Below are 27613 nucleotides of genomic sequence, written 5' to 3' on the forward strand. Positions count from 1 at the left end.
GCTGGAGGAGAGGAGGGTGGCAGGGGAGCAGAGAGACCATTTAGGGCAGATGGGAGGATGGGAGAAGGCATTCTGGGGTAAAGAGGCCAGGCAGGCCGGGGGTGGGGGGGAGGGGGCTGTGGCTGAGCAACGTGTCCTAACGATGTGGGGGAGAGGAAGCTCATGGCGGACTGGGAATGGCAGGCAGGGGAATGAGACCCGACCCAGGAGGAAGCTGGGAGTCACTGAAGGTTCTTGAGCAGAGGGATGACACAGCTCAGCGTCAAGAGGCTAAATCAGGTGGAGCAAGCAGGAGCAGGACCCTGGGAGAGCGCTGAGCCAGAAGCCAGGAAACTTAGAAGGAGCCTCGGGGGCAGCAGTGGGCAGAGATAGGGAACCCCCCCCAGATGCCCTCTTCCCCTGCCCTCAGGATGCCAGAGCTGGGAACCCACTCAAACCCCCTCCCCCACCCTGATGCTCCATCTCCTCCCCGCCCCTCCAAGGACCCCTGTTCTCCCGGAGGTGCCCCCTCCTTCCACTCTCCCCTGCCTCTCATACCCTCTGTGTATGCAGCTCCAGTGGGACGCCCCGGGAAGGGCCGACTGGGGGCACCGGGGGCTCAGGGGGGCCTGGGGGCTCCCTGGGCAGCCGTGGGAGGCGCAGGAAGCTTTACTCAGCAGTGCCCGGACGATCCTTCATGGCTGTGAAGTCCTACCAGGCCCAAGCCGAGGGGGAGATCTCCCTGAGCAAGGGCGAGAAGATCAAAGGTAAGGGGGCAGGCAGGGTGGGCTGAGGGCAAGGAGAGCGGCAAGTGAGCTGATCATTCAGGGAGAGACAGTCAGGACAAACAGCAGTGTACTCTGGAGGCCTCAGAGAGCCCCGAGGTGCCCCCTCCTGCCTGGAGGAGCACAAAGTATAACTGTGATGATGCCATCAGGAGAGTGGGATCCTGAAACTACTCCAGTCACTGGAGCACTTCCGGGTGCGTGGTCTCAGCCCACTCACAACTAACAGCCCTTGTGGGAGGGTGTCATGAGCCCATCTTGCAGCTGGAGGACCAGAGCCTCAGGCAGGTCAGGTCCCCTGTCCACACCCGCAGCCTTTCTCTGCCTTGTGCTGCGGGCCAGGTCAAGCCGATTGCCTCTGCCAGGTGTTCTCATCAGAGAGGAGGTGGTACCTAACTTACGGGGCTCTGACGCAATGGCTGGTGTGCGAAGCCGGGTCCCTACTGAGGGCTCCCCACATGGGAGCCGCTGTTATAGGGGTTCACCTTACTTTGGTTTTCCTGTCTTCATCTGGAAAACAGTGCTCCTCTAGCTCCTCCAGTAGCTCCTCTGTGCAGACTTGGCGGGACAGGATGGTGTTGGAGACGGGAAGTACGCTGCAGGTCCGGTAGCTAACACAAGGCGGGTGAGCGATTCTTTGCCTGTCTCTAGGCTACAGAGCAGTTGAGAGCCAGGCTGCCTGGGTTCAAATCCTGGCTCCACTCCATCTTAGCTGGGTGACCGCAGGCAACTGATTTCTCTGTAAAATGGGGCCCTTGAGAGGATGAAAATAATTGGCTCACGTGAAGCACTTAGAACAGTACTTTGCACATAAGTACAGTCATCCTTATCATAAGCAGCCCCCCACAGCAGGTACTTAGAGAAGAGAGACCCCGGCCTCCTGGGGAAGCCGGGAGTGTCCTCACATAGGAGACAGAGTTTAAGTGGGGCAGGGATCAGAGAATTGGGTGGTTGTATAATTGCATCTGTTTTGTAATCTGTCTCCCCATTGCCTAAGTTCCTGACATTGGTCTCTGGGTCGCTAGGGTCCAGTTTAATGACTGCACACAGGAGACCTCAATGCACATTTGCGGAGCGGGTGACTGAATGAGTGAATGAATGATCAAATTCAGGACTTAACAGTGGGAACAAGGCAGTATGCCTGGGGGGAGAGAGAAGGAGGGAAGGAGGAAGGAAGGGTGGGAGAGAGGGAGAGAAGGTGTGTGTGTGTGAGAGAGAGAGAGAGAGAGAGAGAGAGAGAGAGAGAGAGAGAGAGAGAGAGAATGTATGGGTCAGGGGTTGCTCTATGATTTGGAGGGTGAGAAAGAAGAAATGGAAACTGAGGCCAAGGGTGAGGGACCTTCTGGGCAGGCCGAGGGCCATGGGCAGTATCTTCTGTGTGTCTTTCTGAACTCTGAGCCCACTACTTCTATGCAGGGGAAGGACACACTGCCCTGTTTTTAGATCCTTCCCTTCTATTTAGAGACACTTCATTGCCTCAAAGCATGCCCACATCTATGATGTCACTAAGTTTCACCACAGCCAGAGAAGGCAGCGGGTTCCCTTTGCTCTCAGGACACAAACTCAGTGCCTTAGACTGGCCTGCAAAGCCCTCCCCTGCCCATATACCCACCTCATCTGATGCCACTCTTTCTTCACTCACAGGGTTCCTGGGACCCCGTCCTTTTTCCCAGTACTCAAATGCCCCAAGCCCTTTTCCACATCAAGCTCTTTGCATATGCTGTTCCTTCTGCCTGGATAACCTTTCTTCCCTTTCTTTGCCTCCTCAACTCCTAGGATCCTTCAGGTCTCAGCCTATGGGTCACATCTTCTGGGACACTTTCCTGGTCCCCCTTTGCCATCCAATTTATATGCTCCCATCTGGCCTCTCTCCAGACACCCTGTGTTTTTCCCTTGAACGCTGATCTTGATTTCCAATCATGAGGTCACTTGTAGAGTTACGCCTCTAATGGGCACCAATGTGAGAGCACGAATCACATTTGTTGTGTCCAGCAGCTTTACCCAGTGTTTAGCCTGTCTCATGATGGGCACTCAATAAATATTTGTTCAGCGAATGAATGACTGAGTCCAGGACCACCCAGCCAGGCATGGCAGAGTCAGCCAAGAGCCCAGACCCTTTGTCACCCTATCTCCTGCTCTTCCTTGACCTTGAGCATCTTCTCCATTTTATTCCCCAGCTCCTCTCAAGATACGTGGTTTTGCAGGGCAAAGCATCAGATGGCCCATCTCAAATCCTAGCATGACTCGAACCATCTCTGAGCAAGAGACTTCGCTGCTGTAGCTTTAGTTTCTTCATCTCTAAAACGGGAAATCAGTTGTTACCTGTCAGGGTGGGCTGAGGATTGAGCGAGGGAGGTACGTGAAGGGCCGAGTGGGGACAGAGTCGTGAAAATGCAGGAGAGATGGAAGACTTTGTGTTGAGCCAAGTGCTTGAACAGAGAGGTAGCAAACATGAGTGACTAAAAGCATTCACTCTGGAAATGGCCAGAGCTATGTTCAAATCCAGGCTCTGTCCATTACAAACCATATAACTTTGAGCAAATGACCTTGGATCTCCAAGCCTCAGTTTCCCAATCAGCAAAATGGGGATAATAAAAGGACCCCCCACCACCCCATGAGGGCTTTGGTCCGGAGGAAGAGTTGGATAAAAATTAGCTGTCTCTGCCGTCCACATTTGAATGGCAGTGATAGCACAGCAGCACTGAGCACGTGGCAGGCTATCAGTAAGGTGGAGACAGCAGGAAGGGGCTTCCAGTTATGGGTGGCGGAGAAACAGAAACAGGTGATTCTAATCTCTTCTCCCTTCTAGAAGCAGGGAGGCAGAGAGGGGTCTCGGAGCAAATTACAGAAGATTAAGTGGCAAGGAGACTTGGGAGATGGCAGGGGCAGGGACACAGAGGCTGGGGGGAGGGGGGTCTGCCTAGGAGGGTTGAGGGAAATTACAGAACTGAGCTGTGACTGGTTACCAGGGGAGATGAGGGCCAGTTGTGGATGTGTCCCTAACCTATGGGGACCATGTCACGGGACATGGCCCTTTTCCCCAGTGCCTCTTTTTTTTTTTTTAATTTTTTTTTTTTTAATTGGGGAAGGGGAACAGGACTTTATTGGGGAACAATGTGTACTTCTAGGACTTTTTTTTTTTCCCCCCCAAGTCAAGTTGTTGTCCTTTCAGTCTTAGTTGTAGAGGGTGCAGCTCAGCTCCAGGTCCAGTTGCCGTTGCTAGTTGCAGGGGGCGCTGCCCACCATCCCTTGCAGAACTCGAGGAATTGAACTGGCAACCTTGTGGTTGAGAGCCCACTGGCCCATGTGGGAATCGAACCGGCAGCCTTCGGAGTTAGGAGCATGGAGCTCTAACTGCCTGAGCCACCGGGCTGGCCCTCCCCAGTGCCTCTTGATGTCCCCCATTGGATTAAAAAAGCTAGAATGCAAGAGTAACATGATTTGCTTCTCCCCCCACCCCTTTGCCCCTTCCTGGGATATTTACTAAGGATGCCCTTGGGCCAGGCCCTGTGACAAGTGCAGGAATTGTGAAAAGGCATAAATCAAGTGTGGTGGGGGTGGGGGCAGCCTGGAAATGTAGAAATGTTTCTATGTTCCTGCTCCCCACCTAGTGCTTAGCATCGGGGAAGGAGGCTTCTGGGAAGGTCAGGTCAAAGGTCGCATCGGCTGGTTCCCCTCTGACTGCCTGGAAGAGGTGGCGAACCGCTCCCAGGAGGGAAAGCAAGGTAATGAGGAACCTCTGCCTATCCCCAATTTACCCTAGGGTACTCATATCCCTTCCTTTCCCCCCCCCCAGGGGGGTGGACTGCTGGGAGGCAGATGGGAAGGCATGGGCCAGGAGGAGCCCTGGGCGTGGGCTTGTGGTTTCCAGGGTGAGGGTCCAAGGTCATCCCTTGTCCCCCTACAGAAAGCCGCAGTGACAAGGCAAAGAGACTCTTCCGGCACTATACTGTGGGCTCCTACGACAGCTTTGATGCCCCAAGGTAAATGTCCTGACACTCTTGGGTATCCCCCACCTCCCTTCACACTCCACCTTTTAAATAGTTCCACCACCTCCAAGCCCCCTTTCTAGCATCTGCTCCCTCTAAAGTTTGATCCAGGGGTGGGGGAAGGCAGAGCTAGCTAGCTTCAGGCCACACAACCCAATCCCAAATCTGCCTTGGCAGCCACTGGACTGCCCAGCTCTGGGGTGACCAGAAACCAGCAGGGTAGATGCTGCGGGGGGGGGGGGGGGGGGAGGTGTTGATGCCCGGGGAGCTCGGTGTGTATGGCTGGCTGGAGGCCCTCATCTCCTTCATGTGCCCCATCTCTGTGCAGTCATGTGCAGTGGAAGTGTATGTATCCCATACCTCAAACTGGGAGTGGGCAGAGCCCTGCCAGGTGGGGTGGGGGCAGGGAGAAGGGCACACTGACACCTTTCCCCTCCCTGGCTGCTGGCTGACTTGCTTCAGAAGCTTGATGGATGGGATTGGCCCAGGGAGGTGAGATGGGAGGGGGAGGGAGGGGATGCTTCAATAATGGGAAGGAAGGGGTGCCTGGGGGTGTATGGATGTGTACGTGTGCACGACTAGAGCTGGTTTCCCATGAGTGAACGTCTTACACAGGCGAGCACCTTGTCCGATTTCCCCGAGTGTGTTCTTGCCTGGGTGTCTCGTAGGTGCGCATGACACGTGTCTATGTGCATGTGTGGCTGGAGGCCCCTAGATGTATAGCCCTGTGCATATACCCGTGACAGCGAGAGGGTCTGTCCCGCTCTGTAGAGATGTGTGCATCTGTGGCTGTCATTTATGGCTGCACGATTGGGGCACATTCTGTGCCTGGCTCTGCACATCTGTGTTTCCTTGAATCAGTACGTCTGAATATGAGGGCAAGGGTTTCTAGAGATGGCAGTGTGTCTGCTTACCGCATACGGACAGGTGGGTCTTTGCACAAGTCTGTCCCTCTCTATGCATGTCACTGTGTGTGCACATTAGCACATAACATTGGGTGCATGCATTTGCATCTGTCTGATTGATCTGGAATTCAGTACCTGGGGTGTTGGGGGATAGGGGCACAAGAAGGGAGGGCTTTAGGGCTTGGGCTTCCAGAAGGGCAAGGCTGTGGTGGCGGGATGGTCCTAACCGAGCATCAAAGATGATACCTTCCCCTGCTATTCCCCCCATCCAGGGAAACGTCTCCTTGTTCGTAGCATCCTTCCATTAAATGTGTCCAAACCTGTGTCTGTGTTCTGGCCAGTGGGGATGGGTTGCGGGTGGAGAGAAAGAGAAAGGACAATGTGGGGAGAGAGGGTGGGGTTGGGGTGCCACCCCGCGCCCTGAATGTCTGAGGCGCTTGACCATTGTGCGTGTTTGCCTGGCACGTCTCCGGCTCTGGGCACCGGGTGAGTACGGAAGTCAACCCCACCTGAGTCTCCCCATCAGCCTCCATTTCTTGTCTTTGTCACTGTCTCTGTGGGTCTCACTTTGGCCTTGGTCTGGGGGTCACTTGCTCTACCAGCTGTATGGGGGTGGCCTCTCTCCCCCTCACCTTCTTCTTTCTCCCCCAGTTCCGTCCTGTCAAGTGCATTTCCTCCCCTTCTTTTCCACTTCTTGTGCCCGCTGGCATGTGCTGCTATGTGTGTGGTATGTGTGAGCCTCTCCTCCTCCTGCCTCCCCCATGCTCTACGGGACCCTTTTTGTGGTGGCCTGGCCTCTCCTGTGTTGTGCTCCTGCATCCCTGCTGGAGCTGTGTGGTCCTGCCATGCGTAGCCCCTGATGGCCTGTGCGGCCCCGCTCCTCTCCTGGGGGCTCTCATGTGACCTGTGGTATGTGTATGTCCCTCTGCCTGGGCTTCTTTGGGGGGAGGGGTGTCTCTCACTGCCTTGGTGCCCAGTCTGAATGACCTGGCCTTCCCTTTCCGGGCCTTCCAGACTGTGTTGGGGTGCGTTTTATGTCAGTCTGCGGTGGTGGGCTGTGTGTCCCCCCCGGGGCCTCTCTCACCATGGTGTCTCCGCGCTGGAAGCGGGGCTCGGTCAGCGCGTCCCAGCACGCGGTTGCAAGGCATCGTGTGTGATGTGCGTCCCTCTCCGCGCTCTCTCGCTCTGCACCTGCGCGGGAGGGCTCTGGATGCGGGAGGGGGGTTAAGGGGGGGCCCAGACCGGAAGTGCCTCCCCCTTCTCCTCCCCCCTAGCCTCGCCCCTCCCCCTTCTCCCGCCAAGGGGGGGCCCTGCGTTCCCCTCCCGGCCCCCTCCCCTCTGCCCGGCCCCCTCCGCCGCCCGGCGCAGGACGCCAAGGGGTTAAGCCTCGCGTCCGCCGCCCGCCGCCCGCCGCCCGCCTCTGGAGCTGTCCGCGGTGCTGAAGCCGGCGCTGTCCGCGGTCCTCGCGCTCCCGCGGCGGCCCGACCCCGCGCCCCGCGCCCCCGCGCCCCCCGGCATGTGAGCCCCCGGCCCTGCCCTCCCTCCCACGGGAGGGTGCGCGCCCCCTCCCCCTCCCCCCTCCCGGCGCGGGTCAGCATGAGGCGGGGCCTGGGGGCCCGGACACGGGGGTTCGGCCGAGCGGGGACGGGGACGCGGCGGCGGCGGCGGCGGCGGGGGCGGCCGGCACCGGGACCCGGGCCGGGGCCGCGGCGGCGATGGCTTTGTCTGCGGTCGGCGGCGGCCCCAGTGGGGGCTCCCTGCCGCAGCCGCCCCCCGCGCTCTCCTCCAGCTGGCCGGCCCTGGGGCCCCGGCGGCGCAGCGTCTGGTACATCTACAGGTAACGGAGCGGGCCGCCCCTTTTCCCCGCGGCGCGGCCCGCGGTGACGACCCTTCCCCGCCGCTGGTCCCCGACCCTCTCCCCTAACCTCTGAGCGCTAAAATCTTTCCGGGCCCTCTTCTCAACCCTTCTTCTCATCCCTCTCCTTGGGCCTTGCTTTCCGAGGCCCCCCCAGCCCCGGAATCGGCCCTTCTAGGCCCCCCTCAGTTCTTCCTCCAAGACCTTGCCCTCCGCCTCCCGCCCCCCCCCACCCGTCAGGCCCTACGCGCGGACCCTACTCTAGGGTTCAGACCCCATCCTCCCTTTCTACTGCCCTCACCGCCCCCTCTGTGGAGCCCTCCCCTTGGGGGAGCCACAGTGGTTCTCCCTCAGGCACCTACACCCCAGGCCCCTGCTCCCCATATCCCCACACCCCTCCTCGGGCTTGGCAAGTCCCCCCATTCATACCCCTTTCTCCCATTCACAGTCATCCCCCCATTACACACGCATCCCGCCCCCGGGCTCCCCTCCCCTCCTCTTTTTCCGCTGCGTGTCACTGTGCATGTGTCAGTGTGGCTCTGTCGATATGCGTGCGTGTGTGTGACTGCCTGCAGCCGCGCGCGCGTGTGTGCGTGTGTGCGCGGGAGAGACAGAAACACGGGATGGAGAGGTGCTGGGCTCCCAGCCCACCCCCCAGCTGCGTCCATCTGTGTATCCCTGTTTGACGGCGTCTGTCTCTGTGTGTGACTTGGAGTGATACAGAGGCTGTCTGGGGAGTGTGCGTGTGTGTGCGTGTGCGTGTGCGTGTGTGTGTGTGTGTGTGATGGAGTGGGTCTGTCCCAGGCACTGCGGCTGTTTCCCCACACCCACCTTTTTGTGCCAGGCTGGCCCCCTCTCCCACAGTCCCCCTTCACCAGTCCCTCTGTGTGTCTCTGTCCCCATGTGCCACTGTCCCTGCCCCCAGGGGCTCTGTGCCTGTGTGGGGGCACGTGTGCGGAGCCATGGCTGAGCTTCTGCACGGGGAGCTGCATCTGCTATGTGTGCCACTTCTCAGCATGGGAGGGGGCTGGCTTCCCTGCGTGGGGGCCTCTGTGCCAGCCGTGAGGATGGGTACATAGGGAAGGGCTGAGTACTGGAGGGGGTGCCAAGCACAGCAGCAGGCTCTGGGCTGTGGGATCCTGGGTGTGTGAGAAGGACCTTCAGCGTGGGGGTGGGGGGAGTGGACACTGCTGCAGTCTCGGCGTGTGGGATCCAGGGAACAAGAGCTGGCCGCTGAGCGCCAGAGGCTTCTCAGGGTCGCTGAGGGGTGGCCTGGGGGAGAGCATTGTGTGTGCTCCTGCAGGGCAGGCAGTCAGCAGTACAGAGCATGAATGGGGTGCTGCGTGGGTCGTGAAGACTGGAGCAGGGGGTGGGGTTAGAGGGTCTGGGTGGGAGGGTGTCAGGATGAGAATGGAACAGGGGAGAGTGGGGGATACGGAAGTCTGGGGAAATGGGGAATACCTGAGTGTGGAGTGTGCAGAGAAATGGGGTAAGGAGGGGATGCAGGAAAAAAGGGGAAGATTTGGGGGTGGGGATTTAGGCAGTGTAGAGAGAGGGTGCAGGAAATGGAAATGAAATGCAGTTGCAAGTAACAGGAGGTGGAAAGGTGTGTGGTGGAGTGAATGGAGGATGCTGAAGGAGGACGAGGCTTTACACCGGTGAGAGTGGGGGGGTGACTGGGGAGTATAAAAGGAACACAGGGTACTGTAGGTCACACAGTGGGGTTCCATGCAGAAGTGCAGGAGGATATGGGGGGGATGAGGGCAAGGGAGGGGGAGAGGGGACATGAGAGGAGGGAGACATCACAGAAGTCTGAGGAGGGCACTTTGGTTTGCAAGGGGATGTGGATGTGAGCAAGATCAAAGTGGGGGGTGGAGGGATGGCCCGTGGGTGTGATAAGGGGCTTTTGGAAGTGAGGGCTGACAGTGGGTTAGGGGGACATGCAGCTTTCAGATGACATGGAGGAGTGGGGGGCAAGGTGCAGAGAGGGGTGGGGGCACACACAGGAGTGAGGGAGAGGGAGTATAGAGTCACAGGAAGCTGTGGGGTCAAGAGGGCTGTTGGGAAGTTCAAGGAGAACGTAGTGGGATGAAGGAAACACCACATACAGCTGGGGGTTAGGTGAGAAAGTCACAAGAGTGGGGAGGAGACAGGAGCGTGTACCTGATGGGGACATTGGGGAGGGAGGGACAGAGGGGCGTGCTGTGATGATCTAGGTGTTTGGACATTATTGGGGGCTAAGGGTCGTCTATCGGGATTCAGTCTTGGCTTTGACACTTCTCTAGCCTGGTGTGATCTTGAGCAAGTTAGTTTTCTGTGCCTCAGTTTCCTCATATATAAAATAGGAACAATAATAGTCAATCCCTATCCCCCAGGGATGTTGGGAGGACTAAGTGAATAAATAAATGTAAAGTACTTGGAACTGTGTCAGGCATTCAGCGGTGGTTCAATAAATGTCACCCGTTGTTATTGTGCTATGGCACAGCCTGAGCCAAATTTCAGGCACTGGAGGGGTGCTCGTGGTGGTGAATTTGGGGCAGATGTATCTGTGCTGGGGCATTTGGGTGCTGTGGAGTGAGTGGAGGGTATTACTTCTGCAGTTGCCCAGCTATTTTCTTGGAGATTGTTGAAGGATGTTATTCACTGTATGACCTCAAGCAAATTGCTTAAGTTTTGTGGGCCTCTGTTTCCTCACTTGCAAAGTGGAAATAGTACTCATATCTACTTCAGAGACTGGCTGTGGGGGACAGTTGAGTTATTTAGCTGTGAAGGCTTCAAATACTGCCTCACACATAGCAAGTGCTTCTTCTTGGCTTTTAGTGGATATGGGAGTTTTATTGAATTATAACTGGAGGACGGGGTATTTGGGGAGGGCCTATGTATGGGGTGTCAGGATAATGTGGGGGTAAAAGAGAGATTCCAGGGGCAGGGGAAAGATGTGGGAAACGTAGGGGTTTGTGTCATGAATGAAGGAAAGTGAAACTGCTGTAAATGAGAAATAAAGGAGAACTGAAGGGCACTGCTGGCCGCTGGGGGTGGGGGCTGGAAGTCTGGAAGGGACATGGGGGTAGCAAGGACATGAGTGCTTAGAGGAGGTTGTCCGGGTATGTGTGGGGGGACAAAGGCGGGACAAGGGCATCACAGAGTGCGCGGTCAGGAGCAGGGAGCTCTGACTTCTCCACCAATTTCTGTTAGCCTCGTCCATTCGTTGTTTGGGTCTTCTTGGCCTCCTTCCTCCCCTCTTCTCTCTTTCCCTTCCCTCCCTCCCTCCTTTCAACCCCTTCCCTACTCTTCTCACACCCCCTCCACCCAGCTACCAAGGTGGCCCATCCCTGGGTTGAATATATGACCAGGAGGATATGGGTGTGGTGTGGACCTGTTTGCGGGACCATGGTGAGCTTGGAGCAGGGGCAGTGGCTGGGGTGAGACTATGTGTCCCCGTGCACTGTTGAGCAAACCGAGTTACAGTGAGGGGGGCTGGGCAGAGCTGGCATAAGGGTGCATGTGCAGAACACTGGCTGCGGTACAAAGTATGGGATTTGACAGTGGAAGTCGTGGGGGTGTCATGGGAGTACACAGGGGTGCTTGTGTGGTGTTGGTGGGGTGCCGAAATGCAGTGAGAGCACATTAGCGACCATTGGTGTGTGCTGGGATGTGTTCAGGGGGCAGTTATGGTGATATACTGAGATCCGAGTAGGGGGGAGCTACTGGAGCATACTGGGAAGTGTGGGGGTGTTACTGAAATATACTGGAGTATTCCTGGAGGGCTGTTCTGCCGAACCTGTGGTGGTAGCTAATTGGAGTGCACAGGGAGCATGCTGGGCTATTCCTGGAGTGTGGTGGGGCTGGTGGAGGTTATTGGAATATACTAAGGGGCTCTGCCTCTCCACTGGGAGGGCTACAGACGTGACTGCAGGATACTGGGGTGCAGCCGGCCATGCATTCTGCTGGATCTTGGTGTTCTGGGATATTCCAAAGGAAGTGGGGCTGGAGCCAGGGTGTTTGGGTATCCCTACTGTACATGGGGTGACTGGAATGGAGGAGACGTGTGGTCTTCAGGTACCATGGTGATATCCAGGTTTGGGGACAAAATCGGAGGGAGCACGCAGGTGTGGACGTGCACGGGTTACGTTTGTGCTCCCTGGGTGTGCGAGCATTACCTGGGTGTGTTGGCGGGCTTTGGAGGCCTTCCTGGTGGTCATCCCCATCTGCACAGGGGTTTGCATTTTACTACAATCTACCCACTGCATGGAGATACATTTGAGACACACTGGGGAGTACAGAAGTCATTGCGGTCCACTAGAAATGTCTGTGGTGATGGAAATGTTCCGTACCTGCACTGTTCAGCATGGCAGCCACCAGCTTCACGTGGCTACTAGGCACTTTGAAATGTGGCGAGTGAGACTGAGGGAATGAATTGTTTTCAATTTCATCTTTAACTAATTTGCATATAAATAGCCACATGCAGCTAGTGGCCACCATGTTGGACCTTGCAGAATAAGCAATGTTACAATATGCGTGGGGACCTGGGGAGGTGTTACTGTAGTACATTCCCATAGTGTACATATAGTCAAGGACTTGGGAGGGGGATCATCAAAATACATGTGTCCTCTTGACTTAACTTGACCAGAGACAGCGAAGGAGTTCTACTGAGCGCATAGGATGTGGCGGGCACTGTGCTGAACGCTACGTGTGCTAAGCTACTATGGTAATTCTGTCGGGTAGAGCCTTCCATTGCCCCCACCCGCCCCCATTCTAGATGCGGAAACTGAGACCCAAGAGGTTAAAGTCTGGGCTCAAGTTCACAGACAGGAAGTGGCTAGCAGGGCTCCCAGCCAGGCTGTCTGGTGATGTGGTGGTGTCCCTCCCCATCTCTCGCACTGTGCCTGGCGCACAGTGGGCTTGGTAACTGCTTGCTGAATGGATGGGTGGATGGGTGCACGGATGGATGAATGAGGAAAGAGTGAGTGGGAGAGCAGGCACTCTGGGCTCGCGGGGGAGGCCTGTCAGGGCTGCTGTGAGCAAACGTTCATTCCCAGAGTGGGTGAGGAAGCTCCTAGGAGGCGGGGTGAATGGTCCTGGAGCAGGGGATCAGGTCACTGGGTTGCGGGCTGGCTCAGTGTCTCATGATCCCTTCTCCACCTGCCCCACCCCCACCCCTCCCTCCCCTCCCCTCCAGCGATTACATCATTAAGGAGAAGACGGTATTGCTGCAGAAGAAGGATAGTGAGGGGTTTGGGTTCGTGCTCCGGGGGGCCAAGGGTGAGTGCCGGCCGGGAGGGGATGGGAGAAGGGCAGTCTGACCCAGGGGGATGGATAGGGGAAGGGACCCCAGCCTGCCCACCACCCCACCTCCGGGTGCTGGTCCCTCAGCTACCGTGAAGCCTCTGTGACTTGGGTCTGAGCCCCATCCCCTGCTCGGCCTCTCCACCCCCGCCCCCGACCCCGCCGGCTCCTCCCATCTGCAGCGCAGACCCCCATCGAGGAGTTCACCCCCACCCCGGCCTTCCCGGCACTGCAGTACCTGGAGTCTGTGGACGAGGGTGGTGTGGCATGGCGCGCCGGACTGCGAATGGGAGACTTCCTCATCGAGGTGAGGCCTGGGCCCCAGCCCCAGCCTCCAGCCCGCCCTCCACAGACTCTCCTCTCTCCCCTGGGACCCTGGTGACAAATCCCAAGGCCCCTTGTAATCCACATCAGGATATGGCTGCCCAAGTCCAGATTCTCCTCTGGCACCAGGCTTCCCAGCCTCTACTTTCTTCACAGATTTTAATCCAAAGGCCTTTCTGAAGTATCTCAAAAGATGACAGAGCTGTCCCCAGCATGCACTCACACACACACACACTCTCAATGCAAGGGGGTCAAGGAGGGAGAGAGGGGTGAATAGGGTGAGCCTAACCCCTTGCCCCACCCTGAGGCCAGGAGAGTTACAAGAACAGAGAGGTGGGGCTTTGCAAGAGAAGGGGGTGGTGGGAAGGGTCAGAGGGTGGGACAAGTGGCCTACAGTACAAGGCAGGAGGCCACTCTGCTGGGGACTCTGAAGCTGAACGCACCCCTCCCTCACCTACTGGGTGTGGTTTGGGGGGTGTCTGTGCCACAGGTGAATGGGCAGAATGTGGTGAAGGTTGGCCACCGACAGGTGGTGAACATGATTCGCCAAGGGGGCAACACGCTGATGGTCAAGGTGGTGATGGTCACCAGGCACCCGGACATGGATGAGGCTGTCCACAAGAAAGGTGCTCCTCCCCCACGTGTGCGGCCAGGCCTGGCACTCCACTGCCACCAGACTAAGACCCTCAGAAACCCTGATGGCGGGTGTTCCCTTCCCCAAGGCTGCTTGTTCATGACCCTTATGGGGAGAAACTGAGGCAGGGAGGGTTCAGCATGCTGGTGGTGGCTATTCTCTGAGCTCTGGGAGCACTTTGGTGGTGGGGAGGGGTGATGGGGTTCTATCCAAGGTACTGATGCCTGCCCCCCGCTGTCACCTTTTCAGCACCGCAGCAGGCTAAGCGGCTCCCGCCCCCAGCCATCTCCCTGCGTTCCAAGTCCATGACCTCAGAGCTGGAGGAGATGGGTGAGCCTGTGGGGCTGCTGGGCCCAGGTGCCGGGAGGGAGAGGAGCAGGGGGGCGGGACCGTCCCTTGAGTTTGTTAGTGTTGTTAGTGACCAGGGGTCCTGTCCTCATCCTGTCCCCGTCCATGGGCCAGACTCTCTGGCCTGCGTGTGTGTTGCTGGGAAAAGGCGTCCGAGAGTCGATTTACCTCTGTCCTCTTGTATCTGTTTCTCTGTCGGGGTCTCTCTGGGTCTGTATGTCCCACTCTGCGGGTCCCTGTTTCTTTTCTAGCCCCTATCTGTTCCTCCACCCCATTCTCCATTATCCACCACCAGCTCCCCCAACCCCCACTAACAGGAAGGAAGGCGAGCCCCTCCCTCCAGACAGAGTGGACCTGGAGGGTCCGGTTTCCCCTGACAGGGGCGGGTCGGGCAGCTGACTGCCCCAGCCCAGGGCCCTGAGGGAGGCGGGCGTTCCAGACAGGGGGCCCCTCGCCTCCCCCTGAAGTCCTAACTCTTGACTCCTCTACTGCCTCTCCCCCGGGCTAGTCTCCCCCTGGAAGAAGAAGAGTGGTGAGTGGGCACAGGACTGGCGGGAGGGGACCCCGTCCCGATTCCGCCGGCGGACTCGCCCCTCCCCGCCCCCGGCCCCTCACTGCCCCACTCGCGCTTGCGCACGCACGCTGGCCACGCCCACGGGCCGAGCCCGCTCCGCCCCGCCCTCCGGGAATGCCCCTGGGTTTCAGCCGCATCCTTTGCCCACAGAGTATGAGCAGCAGCCTGCGCCAGTGCCCAGCATGGAGAAAAAGCGGACCGTGTATCAGATGGCGCTCAGTAAGATAGCCCAGCCTTGCTCCCCGCGCTGCCCAGGGCCCCGGACCCCACGCTGCCTGGGGTGCCGCTACTACTCTGTCCCTCTTCCCGCCAGCTGATCGCCCCTTACCCCACCATGCCCCAGCCCGCAAGTCTGAGCGCCCACCTCTGTCTTCTATCCTCCCTGCCATGATGGCTGTCCTGTTCGCCACTCTCACCCCTTCCCATCACTGGGTCCTGCCTCCTCGGCTGGAGATTCTCAGGGCTGCCCATCCACGGGGTGGACACAGGGGTGTCCTTTTCTTCTGGTTCTTACAAGACACTATGTGGGCTCCGGGCAGCTCTGTCTCTGCGCATGGCCAAAGCAATTTTAATTTCACTGTCTCCACCCCTTTTCTGCCTCCCCCTAGACAAACTGGATGAAATTCTGGCAGCAGCTCAGCAGACCATCAGTGCAAGCGAGAGTCCTGGACCTGGTGGCCTGGCATCTCTGGGGAAACACCGGCCCAAAGGCTTCTTTGCCACTGAGGTAGGCGGCCTGGTCTGGGGAATTGCGGTCTTGGGGGTAGGAAGCTTGATGGGTGCATAGATCAACCTGGAGCCTCCATCCCTGTCTTTGCAAACCCTTCCTGACCCCCTGTGTTTAATGCCACCCCTGAAGGGCCACCACCCTTCCTGCGGTCCACTCTGGGGCCTCCTTTCCTCTCTGCCCAATCGTCTTCCCTCTTATTCTACCCCCAGATCCCGTCTCCTCACTCCACTCTCCAGTCCTGCTCCTCACACTCACTCCCTCTCTTGTCCCACCTCTTCCTGTCCACCTCTGTCCCACCTCAAGAGTCTCAGGGAAGGTAAAATGATGTCATGATGGATATTCGTGGCACAGACCCAGCACATAGTAATAGGTGTTCAACAAGTGGTAGTTATTAAAATATTAATCATATCTCTGCCTTGCCTCTGCCTGCTTTTTCCTATGACAGAGGCTAACCCATAGTGGGTGTTGATCATATTTTGGACACTACGTTTTACATGGATTATCTCATTCATTTCTTAGAACCTGTGAGTTATGTATAATAGCCCATTTACAGAGAGCAAACTGAGGCTCAGAGAGGAAGCTGGGATTTCAACCCCGGCAGTCAGGCAACTGGGTCCATGATCCAGCCACAGCCCTGGCTCTTCTGGTGGGGCCCCGTTGGACCCTCCCTGGATGTTGTCCCCATTGGGCTGTGCCCCTTTACGGGAACACATCCTCCACCAGACCTGCCAGCTCTTCCCTCCCCCCTCCAGAGGTCACCTCTGTCCTACTTCTCTCTTAGCACTTCCTTCTCTGCCCAGGCCCTGCTTTCTGACCCTGCCCTCCAAACCCCTCTTCTCACAGGCCACACCTACCACCTGGTGACCAAGGGGCCATTTATTCTAAAACTACGTTCTTTGGCTCTTGGGGGCTGTGGTCCCCCTTGGTGGGCTGGCATAGAGCTGAGAATTATGCTTATAAAAGCATAAAGTAAAATACACAAGGTAACAAAAGAAGCCAGTTACACTGAAATGCAGTTATCAAAATATTTTTAAAAACCAAATTTGTGATATAAGAATATGGGTGCCTTTTTGTCAACACACTAGCCAGCAAGATCTCGTGGTGGATGGATCTTAACTACTCTTAACTTCAAAGACATGAGGCGCATAAACACTATTTTGAGAAACTGCAGCCAGTGAGATGGGATATGGAAATATCTAATTTCTATTGGGAGTACAGTCACACACAGGTCTTGCTAACACTAGCATGCTTTGTGGCTACATTTTTAATTGAGGAAATGTTGCACTTTAAACAATAAAGATGTGATTTTTCTCCCATCCAAGTGCATATGCCCCCTGAAGTCTGTCCGCAGCCCCCCTAAAGGTTTGACTACCTACTCTAGAGGGTCTGGTAATTTTACGAGAAGCAAATGCAGGTGGCACATTTTGTTCCTGGACTCCTAGAATTTCTTTCTGATTTAGAGGCTGAGGGTCATTGGCTATTTTTCAGGGCTTGGCAGAGTGCCCTGCAGGCAGTAGGTCCTCATTTCACACCTGTCCTTGGTTTCACAAGGAATTGGAGGTCCCTGGGGCTGTGAGGGTCATCTTCTGTGTCCACTTCCCCCAACCCCTAAGGTCAGTGTAAGAATTACAAGTGCGTGGGCCGCCACAGAACCAGGCAGACCTGCCTTCAAATCCTGACTTCTAACTTACTGTGTCACTTGGACTGTACTACTTAGTTTCTCTGCATCTCAGTTTCCTGTTTTGTAAAATGGGACTAAAGCAAGTATTGCTGGTTCTTAAGAGGATTGAATGATAGCAGCTTCTAGCACAGCAAGCTCTCGACAGATGCTCAGCCCCCCTAGGCCATAAAATAATAAACTGGAGACCCCATTGGGACTCAGGCACCCCAGAGGCCCCACAATAGCATGTCAGCCTCAGTGCAGAGTCTCCAATACACATTAGGGCATTTATTCTATGAATGTCTGGAGCTCCCACGATGTGCCAGGCAGCCCCAAGGTGCCAGCCCTTCCCTGTGTTACAGGACAGACATGATCCCAACCCTTACAGAATTCACTATCTGAGCTCCAAAGACACCCCCAGATGGGCCCAGACAGCGGCCAATACTAACACCAGCTGCCTGCCTGCCCCCACTCACCTGAGGTTTTCTATGGGGCCTCCCTTCCCTCCAGGTCCTGGTGGCAGTGGTCTTTTTCCCTGTTGGACCTCCCCTTTTCTTGTCTCCCTCCTGGGCCTGTCCCTGGGCCTTCCCGAAGCCCTCCCTCTCATGTTGGGGGCTCTCTCTTCCCCTTCCCACCAGCTATCCTGACCTTTCTCACTCTTAGTCAACACAGGGACCCCGTCTTGATGTTCCGTGTCTCCTCTTCCTGGGTGGTCTCGCCCTCCTCTCCCATTTGTTTCAGTTTCTGTCCCCTCTTTGCTCTCCCGCTTGAATCCCTCTGCACCTAGACCAGAGGGGGCAAGCACGCAGTGTGGGGCCCAGTGGGACCCCAAGGCCTCATTTATTGGACCTGCACAACAGTGAGCAAGAGCAAACGATTACCCAAGACTACTGAAAAACTTAAGAATTGGGAGATGCCAGCCCTCCCTGAAAGACACACTTCTGCATACAACTTAAGGGGGTGGGGAAGAGCCGCAGATGCCAGCAGTGGGGGTGCAGACCCCAGGCTGGTCCACTGTAAGTCAGGGTGCCTCTTGGGCCTATCTCCTCCCAGGGCTCTGCTGTCCATGTTTCTGTCCTCCCCAAAGTGTGGCTTTGGCTTTCTCAGTTACTGACTGCTGCCTGGTCACTGACCCCCAAGGGGTCCCCTTCCTCCCCCTCCCCAGTCTCTGTATGGGTGCAGGTTTCAGCCTTTCTCTGGACTCTTTTTCTCCCTCTGATTATTTTTATCACACCCTCTCTGCTGCGTTCTCTGCCTCTGTCTTGCCCCTCTGGGACAGCTCCAGCCATCTCCATGTTAGGACCTCTCAGGAACGACTTTCTCTCCCTTCTTTGGACCTGCATCTCTGTCTCTTGTCTCCCTCATCTATGTCTTTGTCTACCTGTGTCTTTCCATCTGTCACCCCCTCTACTCTCTCTCCCCTGACCCCTTTCAGGGGCTGTCTCCCTGGCACATTTCCTAGCCCATCGTCGCCTCCAGCCCGTGCTCAGCAGCAGGCACACACTCTGCTACTGAGGCACCAGACCCAGGGCTGACCCAGGATGGGGACGGACCTCTGGCTAACTCGCTGGGGAGGAGTCTGCTGGGCAGTTGGTGACGTCATGTGCACCTGGTGCGCTGATTGGCTGCCTCCCCGAGGGAGAGGATGCTCCCCGTTTGTTGATGGAGGTCAGCCTGTCCCACCTTGAATCAGTCTGCCCCTTAGGCAGTCAGTTCCACGCCTCTTCAGATGCTTTTATGGCTCCTGGGTCAGTCTGACATCTCCTCTGCTATTCAGACCCCTGTTACAACATCAAGATAACCCATTGTTTGATCCCTCCTTCCAATTCAAAGTGTCTTCTGTCAGTTTGCAAATCTGGTGCCTCTCCCTTCATTCTGCACCCTCTTCAGTTAGGGGCACCATTCCTCTATCACTCTGAATCCTCCTCTCTCTTTGACCCCTCTCCTGTCACTCTGACCCATCCCTCATCACTCTGACCACCACCCATGCCTCATGCAGGATGTTTCCTCCACCTTCCTTCCCTTCTCCCAGTTATCCCCTTGCCTGCCCTCCCCAGCCTGGATGCTACTCAGTATCTCTCCAGCCTGTTTCTGCCCCTCAGTGGTCCTTGCAGCCTTTCGGACTGGCCACACCCCTTTTCTTCACTCTTCGTAACCCTTTCTTCTTCCCTCTTATTTAATCTGAGGATTTTCTAACCACTCCAGTTTGTTTTCTCTAATGGCTCTATAACCTCCTCCTTACTCACCCGCTGACCTAGGACACGACTTTTCTCCTTTGGTCTACAGCCTCTTTCGCAATCATTAAAATGGGTATAATCAACCTAACGCCCAAGTTGAGGATTCAGTGAGGACTTGGACGTAAAGCAGATGGCAAAGTGGTTTGCACAAAAATGGCTCCCTTCATTTTTCATGACTCTCTCTCTCTCTGCACCGCCACACAATCTCTATCTTTTGCGGGGTTCGGCTTCTTGATACCACACAGATCATTACGAACTGCAGGACAGGATGGAAAACCAAGCGGGGTGGGTGTTTGGCTGAGGCTTAGGGAGAAAGGGCTTAAGGAGAATGTTTGAGAAAAACATTTGGCAAAGTCAGGAAGGGTTGGCAGGCTGAGAAGCCTGCTCCGAGAAGAGCAGAATGGGAGGAAAGCAGTGAAATGGGGGTGTGTTCAGGAGACACTTCCTGACTCCTTCTTGGGGCCAACCCTGTGCTGTTTCATGGGGATGTTCAGGAACAGGACCGGGGTTTTGCCTTCAGGATGCTCCCTCCATCTTTGCAGGGTGTCTGTATCGCTTCCAATCAGTCCTTCATGCTACAAATATTTATTCAACACCTACTATGTGCTAGACCTGCTGCTGGGCTCTGGGGGTGTAGGAGTGAACCAGTCAGACAAGGTCACTTCCCTCAGAAAAGTTACATTTTAGGGGGATTTTGCAGAATTGGGTTCTGCTGTATGTAAGAGAAACCTCCAAATAACAGTGCCTGACGTTGGCTCTTTCTTAGTCACTTGTTCACTTGACAAGAACTTGCAGAGCATTAGGCCCTGTTTAGGGACTGGGGACTCAGCAGGGAACAAGACCAACAAAGTCGCCACCCACAGGCAGGCTGCGTTATGCCTTCCTTGGACCTTTGGCAATTTTGCCTGCGTGAGCATCCCCTTCCGGAAAAAAAAAAAAAAAAAAAATTTCAAAATCTATATTTTATGACTGTGTTGAAACAAAGATGAATATTATTCAGGTCTTTTCTTTTTCCCTTCCAATTTTAAAAGAAATGAAAACATTTCCCCAAAAAGTATTGTGGGCCCTAGGCACTGTCCCCTTGCTGCTTGGGATAATATATGCTGCCTTCAGGGAGCTGACATTCTAGGTGAGAGACAGACAATAAACAAGCAAACCAGATCATTTCCAATGGAGAGAAGAGCCAGAAAGAAAACTGGACAAGGACATGCAGTAGACAGTGATGGAGGGGAGAGTGGAGTGGAGAACTTAAAGATGGAAAGAATCTGGACAATTAGGGGGAAACCATTGTAGAGAGAAGATCCGGGGCTTGCAAGTGTTCTGCAGGACCTTGGGGCATTGGAGGAGCAGGGAAAGGGGGGACGTGGTGAGACCAGACTGAGCAAAAAGGAGATGCAGGCGGGACTACATCGTCCGGGACGTCTGAGTCTGGGTCTCATACAATCAGAGCCAGACAAAGGGATTCTTGTGCGAACAGTTCTCTGAGGAGGAACCTATCACAGAGTGAGGGAGACAGGATAGGCTGTGGAGAAGGACGGCAGACCTGGTTCCTGCTGGAGTCCCCCTTCAGTCTGATCCCTCAGGGAGCTCTGGAGAGTGAATTGCACGAGGGAGTTGATCCTGCATCGCACCTTCACGTCCCTCAGTCTTTGGCTGTGGGCGGCTCCCAGAAATGGGGGCATGTCACTGTTTGGGCACATCAGATCCTTTGGGAGAGGGTGATTCTCCAGAGCAAGCGGCAGGTGACACTCACAGCAGCTGGGGATGGGCACAGCATCCCGGCCAACGGGATCTGAGTGGCTACCAGCAGAGGGGCTTGAAGACCAGCGTTCAAATCCCGTTAATGGTGGTGTGATATAACTGTAGGATTTTAAGCGGGCAATAGCATGACCTGAATTTATTTTTGAAGATTCCTCTGACTTTGTGTGGGAAGCAGACCATAAAGGGGTGGAGGAACAAGGGTGACACCAGGGAGACAAGGGAAGAGGCTACTGCAGCCATCAAGCCAGTGATGGCGGTGACTTGGACCTGGGAAATGACAGCAAGAATGGAGCAAAGTACCCAGATGAGTGATCAATATGGGAAGTAGAGCAAACGGAGTTGACTGAAAATATGCTTTTTCTTTCTTTCTCCCTGCTGCCTGGACTCAGAAAGCCATCCCCACCCCACATTCCTTTCTACCTCCTCTACGCCCCTCTCCCTTCCTGCAGAGGCTTGGAGGAGGAATGGGGCGGCCTTGTGAGGAAGCCTTGACTCTCCATGCCCTGACTGATCTCTCTGCTGTCTTCTCTCTCTCCTCCCCTGACTGCCACCCTGAAGTCGAGCTTCGATCCCCACCACCGCTCACAGCCAAGTTACGAACGTCCTTCTTACCTGCCTCCAGGACCTGGGTTTATGCTCCGACAAAAATCTATCGGTATGTCACTAAAGGGTGGGTATAAGGGATGCCAGTGGGGAATGGGAGGCTGGGAGGGTGACAGTGTGCAGTGGGGGAAAGAGGGGCCTGGAAATGTTCTCTTCTACTTCCATACGTGACCACATTTCCACCAAGTCAGAGAACTCAGGCTTTGCTGTTGGGCAAACCTGGGTTTGAATCCTGGCTCCTGTCCATCCCAGCTGTATAACCTCTCTGGGCCTCAGGTTCTTCATCATGAAGATGAGGAGATTATTGGCCCTCTCTGGATGCAACGAGTCAAAGGCCCCACCACAAACCCTGGTTCCTTCTCTCTTATACCTGACTCCATTCATTTACTCATTTATTCCACAAATGTTTAATGAGTACTACCATATTCCAGGCTAGACTTCAGGTGATATGTCAGTGAACAAAGCAGAGTAAACAGTCCTGCCCTCATGGAGCTTACATGAGGGGAAGACAGACAACAGATTATAAGGATAAGAAACAAGAACATTACATAGTATGTTAACTGTGGTAAATGCTATGGAAAAATAGAAAAAGTAGAGCAGGATAAGAGAGGTCAGGACTGCTGGCGGGGGCAGGTTTGAGTTGAAAATGGGAGATGAAGCAGGGAGCCTTGGGGATGTACAAACATAAGGTGTTCCAGGCAGAAGGAGCAGCCAGTGCAAAGGTCCTGAGGTAGGATTGAGTTACCGTTTGCTCCACTGGAAGATACCGTGGAGTGGGAGGAGATCAGGAGCTCACATGGGGGCCTGCTGGGTTTGAGATGCCAGTGAGACATCAAGTGGATGCAGCATTTGGATCTAGGAGCCTGGAGCTCAGGGGTAAAGATAGGGCCCAAGGCAGAGGTCTTCAGCAGAGAAGTAGTGAATGAAACCATGATACTGGTTGTAATTGTCAAGGGAAAGAGTAGTCAGAAGCGAGAAGAGGCTCCAAGACTGAGCCCTGACAGTTGATAAGCAGGCGAAAGACTTCATTCCACACTCTTCTCTGAGTCATCTTGATGATTGGATACAGCTTTTCCTCAGCTTCCAGAGTCCACAGTCCGTCAGTGTGCATCTTGCCTCTGTGAGATTCATTTACTTAATATCGTCATTTACTTAATATCGGCCACCTGTAAATCTACCTAACTTCACTTTCTTATCAGTCAGCTCCTCTTTTGAACATTAGCCTCATCCTAAGCAGTTCCGTCAGTGAAATCACAGATTTGACGTGCTAACTGCATTCTGTTTTGCCTATCCATGAAAAGTAATCGATAACTACGCACATAAACGTGGTGTCTCTTCCCAGCTCAAGGCGCTTTTGCTCACCCCAAACCATCACTAGCGTATACTTTGCCTTTGTGTGAATTAGAAAAGGCCCCCCCCCCTGGCCTGGGGAGGAAGTTCAGCTGAATTTTGCTGCAACCTCCCCACCCCCACTTGCTCCCTCTGCTGTTTGCTGTTGTGCAGTGCACAACCTGTATTACTGTATCAAGCAAATTAGGATTTACTTGAGCTGTGAAGGTTCTGGACTAATCCATGTGAAGCTCTTCTTACATATAGTGGGTGCTATTATTATTATTATTATTATTTATTGTATTTAGTTCAATGGGATAGGGGAGAAGGGAGACCCCCACCCCAGGCCCTGCTCCTGGATCCTCTGTGTCTTCCCAGGGGCTGCAGAAGATGATAGACCCTACCTGGCACCCCCAACCATGAAGTTCAGCCGCAGCCTGTCTGTGCCTGGTTCCGAGGACATCCCCCCGCCTCCCACCACGTCCCCTCCGGAGCCTCCCTACAGCACACCTCCAGCCCCCTCCTCCTCCGGCCGCCTCACCCCCTCCCACCGGGGAGGGCCCTTCAACCCCGGCTCTGGTGGCCCCCTCCCCGCCTCTTCCCCGGCATCCTTTGATGGGCCCTCCCCTCCTGACACCCGTATAGGGGGCCGGGAGAAGAGCCTGTACCACAGCGGGCCCCTGCCCCCCGCCCACCACCACCCACCCCACCATCACCACCATCACGCTCCGCCCCCCCAGCCCCACCACCACCACGCGCACCCCCCTCACCCCCCGGAGATGGAGACGGGTGGCTCCCCCGACGACCCCCCACCCCGACTGGCTCTGGGGCCCCAGCCCAGCCTGCGCGGCTGGCGGGGCGGTGGGCCCAGCCCGACCCCAGGAGCCCCGTCCCCATCGCACCACGGCAGCGGGGGCGGCGGCCCCTCCCAGGCCCCTGCCCTGCGCTACTTCCAGCTGCCCCCGCGGGCGGCCAGCGCGGCCATGTACGTGCCCGCTCGCTCGGGCCGCGGGCGCAAGGGCCCTCTGGTCAAGCAGACCAAAGTGGAAGGCGAGCCGCAGAAGGGCGGTGGTCTCCCACCCGCGCCCTCGCCCACGTCCCCGGCGTCCCCGCAGCCGCCGTCGGCTGCGGCCGCCCCGTCGGAAAAGAACTCCATCCCCATCCCCACCATCATCATCAAGGCTCCGTCCACCAGTAGCAGCGGCCGCAGCAGCCAGGGCAGCAGCACCGAGGCCGAGCCCCCGGCCCAGCCGGAGGCTGCGGGAGGCTCCTCCGCGCCGAGCCCCGCCCCGGCCATGTCGCCGGTGCCGCCGTCCCCGTCCCCCGTGCCCACCCCCGCCTCGCCCAGCGGCCCGGCCACGCTCGATTTCACCAGCCAATTCGGAGCGGCCCTGGTTGGGGCGGCTCGGAGAGAAGGGGGCTGGCAGAACGAAGCCCGCCGGCGGTCCACGCTCTTCCTCTCCACCGATGCGGGGGACGAGGAGGGCGGCGACAGCGTGCTGAGTGCAGGGGCGCCCCCCGGCCCCAGGCTGCGCCACTCCAAATCCATCGACGAAGGCATGTTCTCTGCGGAGCCCTACCTCCGGCTGGAGTCTGCAGGCGCGGGGAGCGTCGGCTACGGGGGCTACGGGGCCGCCAGCCGCGCCTACGGGGGCAGCAGCGCCTTCACCAGCTTCCTGCCGCCGCGACCCCTGGTCCACCCGCTGACTGGCAAGGCCCTGGACCCAGCCTCCCCGCTCGGGCTGGCCCTGGCGGCCCGCGAGCGGGCGCTGAAGGAGTCCTCGGAGGGCGGTGGGACTCCCCAGCCCCCTCCCAGGCCCCCATCGCCCCGCTACGAGGCCCCGCCGCCCACCCCGCACCACCACTCGCCTCATGCCCACCATGAGCCCGTGCTGCGTCTCTGGGGGGCTTCCCCCCCCGACGCCGCGCGCCGGGAGCTGGGGTACCGGGCAGGGCTGGGCAGCCAGGAGAAGTCCCTTCCGGCCAGCCCACCAGCTGCCCGACGCTCCTTGCTACACCGCTTGCCCCCCACAGCTCCCGGGGTCGGGCCCCTCCTGCTGCAGCTGGGGCCCGAGCCCCCCGCCCCGCACCCAGGGGTGAGCAAGGCCTGGCGGCCCGGAGCCCCGGAGGAGCCTGAGCGGCTGCCCCTGCACGTGCGGTTCCTTGAGAACTGCCAGCCCCGGGCCAGTGGGGCGGGCGGAAGGGGGCCCTCCTCGGAGGACGGGCCGGGGGTCCCGCCGCCCAGCCCACGCCGGTCTGTGCCCCCTTCGCCGACCTCCCCGCGGGGCAGTGAAGAGAATGGGCTCCCCTTGCTAGTCCTGCCGCCCCCAGCCCCCTCGGTGGACGTGGAAGACGGCGAATTCCTCTTTGTGGAACCGCTGCCCCCGCCCCTGGAGTTCTCAAACAGCTTCGAGAAGCCAGAGTCGCCCCTCACGCCTGGGCCACCTCACCCGCTGCCTGACCCACCCACCCCGACCACCCCCTTGCCCCCTGTGACACCCCCTGCCATCACTGCTGCCCCTCCCCCCCTGGACTCCACAGCATCCAGCCTGACTTCTTATGACAGTGAGGTGGCAACGCTGACCCAGGGGGCCCCCGCGGCTCCTGGGGATGCCCCTCCGCCAGGCCCACCGGCCCCAGCGGCCCCTGCCCCTCCAGCCCCGCAGCCTGGCCCAGACCCTCCACCTGGCACGGATTCTGGTATCGAAGAGGTGGACAGTCGGAGCAGCAGTGACCACCCTCTGGAGACCATCAGCAGCGCATCCACGCTGAGCAGCCTGTCTGCCGAAGGTGGTGGCAGTGCAGGGGGTGGCGGTGGTAGTGGGGCCAGTGTGGCCAGTGGGCCGGAGCTTCTGGATACATATGTGGCCTACCTGGACGGCCAGGCCTTTGGGGGGAGCGGTACTTCTGGCCCACCATACCCTCCGCAGCTCATGACTCCCTCTAAGCTCCGGGGCCGGGCGCTGGGGGCCAGTGGAGGCCTGCGACCTGGCCCCAGTGGGGGACTCCGAGACCCTGTTACTCCCACCAGCCCCACTGTCTCTGTGACAGGGGCTGGAACCGATGGGCTGCTGACCCTGAGTGGTTGCTCAGGACCCTCGGCAGCAGGTGTGGCTGGGGGTCCAGTGGCTGTAGAGCCAGAAGGCCCACCGGTGCCCTTGCCATCTGCTGCCTCCCTGCCTCGGAAGCTGCTGCCCTGGGAGGAGGGCCCGGGCCCACCACCACCACCCCTGCCTGGGCCCCTGGCCCAGCCTCAGGCCTCAGCCTTGGCCACAGTAAAAGCCAGCATCATCAGTGAACTCAGCTCCAAGCTTCAGCAGTTTGGGGGCTCCTCGGCAGCTGGTGGCGCTCTGCCCTGGGCCCGGGGAGGCAGCGGGGGAAGCGGGGACAGCCACCACGGGGGAGCCAGCTATGTCCCCGAGAGGACATCCTCCTTGCAGCGGCAGAGGTGAGCAGGGTCTGGTGGTTGGTAGTCAAGGTCAGAGGGACCGATGCTGTGGGTATCAGAGTCACCTTCCCCATAGCTGTGTCCCTTTAGGGTCCCAGGTGGTAGAAGGAAAACAGAAATCATGCTGGCTTGGCGAAGTTTGCCATCAAAGAAGCATGCTTTCACAGATGCTTTAAACTTCCCTTTATCAGTGGCTTCTGTGGCATCACCATGAGAACCCACATCCCATAATGAACAAAAAGAGTTATTAACAAAGAAGATTGGAACACAACTTGCCGATGTCTGTTTCCTTGGTGGATTGTCAGTTCTGACAATCCCTGAAATCTGCAAGTCCCTTGAGCCCAGTGTGGCTCAAAACAAGATGCTTTAGGGCACAGTGGTTACATATGCATTCTGGAGCTGGGTTTCTTGGGTACTGGTCCCAGTCCTGCACTTTCTAACTGGGTGACCTTAGGCAAAGGAATCCACCTCTGTTGAAAGGAGACAGCATAGTATCCACCTCAAAGGGTTTTTGAGGCCATTGTTATAACATGAGATGGGGGAGGGGAGAGGGCCTTTTCCTAAAGCCCAGCAAGTATAGATGGAAATATGATACGATGCAGTTTTCCAAAGCAGCTAGCAAGCTGGAATCGCCACAAAGTTCAAGTTCATTCAAGATCTAGGAAAAGTAGAGTCACAGTCCTGGTTCAAACACAGAGAGTAGAGAGAGGTTTTTTAATCCCCTTGTCCATCTGCAGAGCCCACTCTAATTCTATTTGATGGTCTGATGTCCTTATAGTTGATATTCGAGTATGGTTTTATCACACCTTTGAAATCTTAAGGCAAATCACTGATCATTCTTCAGTATTCTGGATAGAGAAAAGGATGCTGAATTTAGGTGACAGCTGATCCAATTGTTGATTTACCACCTACTATGTACTAGGAGTCCTTCTGGGTGAGAGAGGCCCCCACAGTGGACAAGACAGGCAAAGCAATGCCCTCATAGCCCAATGAGGCAGAAGTGGAGGGCAGATGACAAAATAATTGCAATTATCCTAGGGAAAAAAAATACAATAATGGATGGTTAGAGAAGGTCTCTCAAATAACGGGCAAGATGAGCAGAGACTGGAGGAGGGGAGGAAGCAAATCACAAGGTCGCTTTCGGGAAGAGTGAGCTAGGCAGAGGG

The 27613-nt window shown here is 56.8% G+C and overlaps 1 protein-coding gene across 8 annotated transcripts in view; it reads left to right on the forward strand.

The window, feature by feature from the left end:
• SHANK1 (SH3 and multiple ankyrin repeat domains 1) overlaps nt 1–27613 on the forward strand; it is a 45241-nt gene that overhangs the window by 13560 nt on the left and 4068 nt on the right. For 5 of the 8 annotated variants that reach the window (XR_012490388.2, XM_074315439.2, XM_074315435.2 and 2 more), the window contains 13 exons: nt 553–746; nt 4376–4489; nt 4672–4747; nt 5216–5245; nt 12693–12775; nt 12982–13106; nt 13614–13749; nt 14007–14087; nt 14614–14637; nt 14830–14898; nt 15288–15406; nt 21626–21722; nt 23378–26447. Coding sequence is in view for 7 of the 8 variants with exons in the window: in XM_074315439.2 (XP_074171540.1) it covers nt 553–746; nt 4376–4489; nt 4672–4747; nt 5216–5245; nt 12693–12775; nt 12982–13106; nt 13614–13749; nt 14007–14087; nt 14614–14637; nt 14830–14898; nt 15288–15406; nt 21626–21722; nt 23378–26447 (4218 nt within the window). In the remaining variant the exon portion in view is untranslated. The remainder of the gene's footprint in view (nt 1–552; nt 747–4375; nt 4490–4671; nt 4748–5215; nt 5246–12692; nt 12776–12981; nt 13107–13613; nt 13750–14006; nt 14088–14613; nt 14638–14829; nt 14899–15287; nt 15407–21625; nt 21723–23377; nt 26448–27613) is intronic. The other 3 variants (XM_074315438.2, XM_074315436.2, XM_074315437.2) reach the window with 3 other exon arrangements.

This window comes from Rhinolophus sinicus, chromosome 8 (genome assembly GCF_057876585.1).
Source record: "Rhinolophus sinicus isolate RSI-liver-muscle chromosome 8, RSI-T2T, whole genome shotgun sequence".
Classification (NCBI taxonomy): Eukaryota; Metazoa; Chordata; class Mammalia; order Chiroptera; family Rhinolophidae; genus Rhinolophus; species Rhinolophus sinicus.